Source organism: Empidonax traillii, unplaced genomic scaffold (assembly GCF_003031625.1).
Source record: "Empidonax traillii isolate 1590-97213 ecotype Southwest subspecies unplaced genomic scaffold, ASM303162v1 scaffold461:size861717, whole genome shotgun sequence".
Taxonomy (NCBI): domain Eukaryota; kingdom Metazoa; phylum Chordata; class Aves; order Passeriformes; family Tyrannidae; genus Empidonax; species Empidonax traillii.
The window spans coordinates 467083-473082 of NW_020955654.1; the positions used below are offsets into that span (position 1 = coordinate 467083).

General features: G+C 67.2%; 1 protein-coding gene across 1 annotated transcript; it reads right to left on the reverse strand.

The window, feature by feature from the left end:
* Positions 1-2608: 2608 nt before the first annotated feature.
* Positions 2609-4726, reverse strand: CLP1 (cleavage and polyadenylation factor I subunit 1). Its single transcript, XM_027895479.1, has 2 exons — positions 4051-4726; positions 2609-3395 (listed from the first exon to the last, which is right to left on the reverse strand). Exons 1-2 carry the CDS (start codon positions 4654-4656, stop codon positions 2724-2726), a joined length of 1278 nt encoding a protein of 425 aa, XP_027751280.1. The 5' UTR covers positions 4657-4726; the 3' UTR covers positions 2609-2723.
* Positions 4727-6000: the final 1274 nt, after the last annotated feature.

Sequence of the window (6000 nt, forward strand, 5' to 3'; positions counted from 1 at the left end):
TGTCACTTCCCTGAGACATACAGGCTCTGTTCTTGCCTCCCATTCCTTTCCCTCTGTCACTTCCAGCCCAGCAATTCCTCTCCTGCTCCTCCAGACCTGCCCTGCTCCTTCCTCCCCCAGTGCCTCTGTCACTGCTCGCTGCCCCTTTCCTCTCCCACAGAAATTCCACCTAATTTTCCCACCCTAGCACTCCCCTTTCAGAGCACTTTCCCAGTCCTGCTCTGCTCAGCCATCCCTGGAGCATTCAAGTCCAGGGTTTCCCTCTGCTCACACAGGGCAGCTGCTCCTGTTTCCCTCATCTCCCTTTCTGGGGATTTCCTTTAATCCCTCCCTTCTGTCCCTGTGGCTCCTCACTCTGCTCCTGCCCGGGAAGGAGGAAATACACCCAGGAATTGACCAGAGGGCTCCCACCACTGCCTGGGATGGGAGCCCACGGCACAGGGAGGGCAGAGTTCCCCCTTGCTTCCCGGCTCCCAAACCTGCGTCACCCGCTGGGATCCGCAGCTCCCGACCTGCCCCGATCCAGCCAAGTTCCCACGGCGCAAGGCAAGCACACAAACAATTCCTTCCACGTGAGGCAACTCCCAGAGAGGGCAGATCCAGGATTGCGCCGGAGACGGGATGTGCTTTACCTGTTCCCACTTTGTTTTGATCAGCTGCGTCCACGGCGCCGTTCCAGAGATCGCCGCGGGCTTGGCCCCGGCACCAGGAGATTCCCTCCTCCCTCTGCAGCTCCTTCTGCTCCCCCTGTCCTTGCATGGCCAGCTCTCACCTACCACTGATGGTTAAGACTCCAAAATCTATCAGAGAGAGTGGACATGTTCCCAAACCTGCCCCACTGCAGCCCCCCAGCACGAGATTCCCCTCTGGTCCCCATCCTATGTGCAAACAGGAACCGCTGTCCTGTTTTTGGGACACTTTCCTGCTTCTAATTCCAAAGGAGGACACACAGCAACGTGCATTTGGATATGGTGGAACTGCTGCATCCTGCACACCCTCCTCTCTTCCAGGTGGATGTAGAGGGGTGTCAAGGAGGATGAACAGGGAAAATGGACAAATATTCTGCTGCAGACAGCCAGAAGGCGGGAATCACTCTGTGCTTATCTCCTGCCCAGGGCTTACACCGCTCCCATCCTCCTTCCCCCAGCCCATCCCACTGCTTTACGTGGGATTAGCCCCATTGGATGGGCAAGGCAGGAGGAAACATGTCTGGTCCATCGGGGCCGTGCCCCACCAGGCCCCACAGGGAGCATGGACAGAACTGGGCTCCTGTAGCTGCGCCAGGACATGCCGGGCACAGCTGCAGATGGGAGTGTCCCCAAACAGGCCCCTCACAGGGGAGTTCAGGGTCCCCTCCTAACTACTCCCCTCTCCATCTCCAGCTGGGGCTCATGGCCTCGGGATCCAACGGGAATAAACGTCTGCTAGAGCAGCACCTGGGCCCGAGGGAAGGAAGGTGATAACTGGATTAAGCCCAGAAAGAGGCTCCAAGATCAGCTCTCCTTGCTCCGATCGAGACAAGGCTCTGGTGGCACTTTACAGCCCCCAAATCCACCCTAGTACAGAGAATGTCGCCTCCCGAGCGCCCAGACGCAGCTCTGCGCCGGGGCGGGAGCCGGCAGGTCCGGGGGAACCACTCCTCGGAGCCGCGGGGGACGCGGGGGCAGCCCGTCCCCTCCCTCCCGGCACCGGCGGGGGGGTGTGGGGAACGGCGTGGAGAGGCCAGGCCGGAGCCGCGCCGACTCGCCCCAAAAACCCGCGGAGGCGCGACCGCGGCGCCGGTGTGCGGAACGCGGCGGTGAAGGTGCTCCTGGGAGCACCGGGGCCGGGCCCGGCTGCGGGGCAGCGAGCGCGTCCCCCGGGGGGTTCCTGGCCCGGCTCCGGGGCGCATGGCCGGGCCCAGCCCCCGGGGCACGGCGGAGCACGGCCCGCTGCCGGCGGGGCAGGAGGAGGAGGAGGAGGAGGAAGCGGTGCTCCCGTGCAGAGGCACCGGCGGCCATCGGGGCAGCGTCGGCCGTGCGGAACGCGGCGGGGACTGAGGCCGCGGACGGGGACACCCGCGGGCGGGCGGACGGAGCGAGGGGCCGGTGCCCGCCCGGGAGGCGGCTGGGGGGGGGGTGCCACCGGGACACACCGGGGGCACGGCCCGAGCGGCGCGCGGGGGCGGCCGCCGCGGGAGGAGCGGCGGGACGAGCGGCGAGGGGGCCGGGGAAGGGAGGGCGCGGCGGCGGCGGAGGGGGGAGGGGGGGTGCTGGCGGCCCACGTGACTCACCGGGGGGCCGCGCGCGGCTCCGGGATCGGGCGGCGGCGGTGGCGGCGGCTCCGGGCGGGCGGGGCGGGGCCGGCCCCAGCGCGCGTGCGCACCGCGCTGGCCCACCATTGGCCGCCGCCCCGCCGCGCCCCGCCCCCGGGAGCGGCGGCGCGCATGCGCTCGCGAGGAGAGGCGGGGCGGAGGGGCTCAGGCACGGCGGGGCGCGGGGGACACGGTGCATGCGCGGGATGCACCATCGCGGGGACGCGTGGGGGAACGCGGACACGCGCACTGAGACCCCCGGGAACTCCCCCTTACCCCCTCCGACACGGACACCGACCGACAGCAGAGGGCTTCCGGATTTAATATCAAACCGTACAAAACAGTATAAAAGCAGAGGGCGGCTGCACAGCCGGGAGGACTCAGGGGGGCACACGGCCGGGAGGAGGGGGGGCTCACGCGGCTGCCCCCCCTACTTGAGGTCCATGAAGCGGATGTCCATGATGAGCAGGAAGTTCTTGGGCAGGGGTCGCGGTGCCGGGGACAGCACGGTGAAGACCTGGCGCTCCAGGTCGACGCCAGTGACCACGATGAAGCCGGCCACACTGGTCTCCGAGATGTTGTCGTCGGGGCCGTCGGCCGTGCTGACACTCAGCAGGTGGTGCACCATGTCCCGCCCTGGCGTCACCGGCACCAGTTTTAGCTGGTTGTCCTCCTGCGACATGCCCAGCGGCAGGCACGAGTCCGGGATGGTGGGCGCGCCCACCTTGTAGATCTTGACGTCGGAGAACTTGACGTCGAAGGCGTGCGGGTAGAAGCAGCCGCGGAAGCCGTAAAAGTACTCGCGGATCCGCTCGTCCCGGCACTCCCGGCGGAAGTCCTTGGAGCGCTCCACCACACCGCCTGACTTTGGCAGCAGCACGGTGCGCACGAAGTGCGGCAGGTCGCGCTTCAGCTCGTTGTAGAGGCGCTCCTGGTCCAGCACCACCACCACGTCCACCTCGAAGGCAGAGGCGGCGTGCACCAGGGCCTGGTAGCCTGAGCTCTTGACCCAGCCGCAGGTGTTGATGACGCAGCCGCTGACAGAGGCGCGCCGGTTCACCTCGCACCGCTGGTTGAACACGTCGGCCAGGCGGGACGTGATCTGAGGGGGAAGGGACTTCAAATATTATCCCATTCCGACCCCAACAGCTTCTGCTAGCCCAGAATGCTCCCAGCACTGTGCAGCCCGGCCTCGGACACTTCTATGGATGGGGCACAGCCACGCCCACCCCTGGGCAACTTCCAGAGTCTCACCACTCTTCCTCCCTAATATCCAGCCCAAATTTCCCCTCTGTCAGTGTGAACCTGTTCCCCTTTGTCCTGTCACTCCAGTTCCTGGGGAAGAGTCCCTTCAGATATCGGGAGGTTGCTCTGGGGTCCCCACACAACCTTCTCCTCCCCAGCCCGAGTAGACACCCCCCCTTTCCCAGCCTGTCTGCACAAGGGAGGTGCCCCAGTTCCCTCAGCAGCTTCACGGCCTCCTCTGCACTTCCCTCCCTCCAGCTAGGGAGGAGGGACTGCCCCAGGGCTGCAGCCAGGTCAGGGTTCTGTCCCCAGACAGCCCCCTCGGCGCTCAGAGCCCTCCCAGCCTGGTGAGTCGGGGCAGGGAACAGCCCAGTCGTGGCCCCTCTCCCTTCCCCGGGGGGAGCTCCTCCACGCCTGTCCCCACGCCGCCCTGCCCGCATCCCGGGGTACAGGGACCCTCGGAGCTGCTCCCAGCCCCCGGCGTGGCGGGGGGGATCCCCTCCGGCGCTCACCTTGTTGTAGAGCTTGATGTTGGTTCCGGGCGTGGTGGAGCCGAAGTGGTAGACGAGGGGGGCCTGCAGGGAGAAGCCCTCCTCGACGTCGGCGGGGCGCTCGATGTACAGCGCGCCCATGGTGCCGGGGATGGATACCGAGCCCTGCCCCACGTCCAGCTCCACGAACGTGGGCCGCCGGCCCAGCCGCACGGCGTAGTTGAGCAGCAGGCGGCACACGGTGGTCTTGCCCACGTCGGTGGGCCCCACCACCATCACGCGAGGTCCACGCTCGTCGTCGCGCTCGGCCTGGCGCCGCATCTGCTCCAGCGCCGTGTGCGTGTTCAGGTACAGCAGCATCGGCGTGTCCCGCGACACGTAGGCCACCTCGGTGCGGCCGCTGAGCTGCACGGTGCAGCCGTGCCACGTGAACACGGCCACCTTGGCGCCCGCGTCGAACGTGAACTTCTTGTTGCGGGTGAGCTCGGTGCCGAACACCTCGGCCATGCCGGTCAGCAGCTCCAGCTGCACCGTCTGCGCCGCCTCCACCTCGAAGCGCAGCTCCGTCTCCCGCTCCAGCTCGAACTTGGCCACCTGCTTCTTCTCCTCGCCGCTATCGTCCGCCATGACACCGCCCCGGGGCTCCCGGTACCGGCGCCCGCCGCCGTCGTGCTGGAATTGGCGTCAGAGCGGCGCGACGGCGGGAGCGCCCGCGTCACGTGATGCTCCCTAATCACGTGGGTCGCTCGGGTCACGTGGGTGGGGCTGAGGTTCGTTTGCATCTCATTTGCATGCGTGTGCGTATACGTGTGCGTGTCTGCGTTCCGCCTTCTCCTTTGCATCGCACTACGGTGTCCCCCCCCGCCCAGCCCCGGTCCCTCGGAATGGCTCCCGGGATCGTTCGCGTGGGGTTTGCACGCAGTCCCGCCCCCCCTTCACCCTTACGTCTCATTTGCGTGCGCCCTGGGAGTTACTGAGAGGGAGGAGCCGCGGGGACAGAGAGGACACGAGGGACGCGGGGGGACCAGGAGATACGGGAGGACACGGGGACATGGGGCACACGGGGGGAGCAAAGGGGACACACGGAGAGACACGGGGACAAGGCAGAACACGGCGACACGGCGTATCGCGGAGACATGGGGGGACACAGAGGACATGATGGACACGGGGAGATTGGGAGGACAAGGCAGAACATGAGGACAAGAGGACATGGGGAGAGGGGAGACACATGGTGGGACATGATATGATGGACACGGGGTACACGGGAAAATGGGGGACACGGGGGAACTGGGAGATGTAGGGGGTCATGGGGGACACATGGAGGACAAGCAGAACACGGGGACACATGGGGGGACTGGGGGATGCCGGCGGCCGCAGCGCATCCCCGGCAGCCGCGCTGACGTCGGAGGGGCGGGCGGTGACGTCACGGCGCCGGTGGATGGCGGTGACGTCACGGCCGCGGGATGAGTCACGGTGCCGCGATGCGGCCCCCGGGCACGTAGGGCCCCCCCCGCGCCCGCCCCGGGAACAGCGGCGACAGCAGCAGCGGGGACAGCGGCGGGCGGTGAGCGGCCTCGGCCCCCGCGAACGCACTGAACCCGGTACCCCCCTCGGGGCCCCCATCGTGCCCTCCCGCGAGACCCCCAAAGCCCCACCGAGCCCCCCGTCGTGCCCCCCCAGCGTTCCTGAGATTGCTCCCCCCCCCATGGCGGTACCCCCCTCCTGCCGCCTCGCCACCCCAAATATGCCTTCACCTGGCACCCTTTCCCCTCCCGGAGACCCCCGTCAAACCCACCGGGACTTACAATCTAACCGCTGGGACCCCAATCATCGCCCCTCGGGACCCCCAATTCCCCCCCTCGGGACCCCCAATTCCCCCCCTCGGGACCCTCATCCTCCCTCCTCAGGACCCCCAATCTCTCCCCTTCGGGACCCCCATCATTCCTCGTCAGGACCCCGAATTTTCCCCCT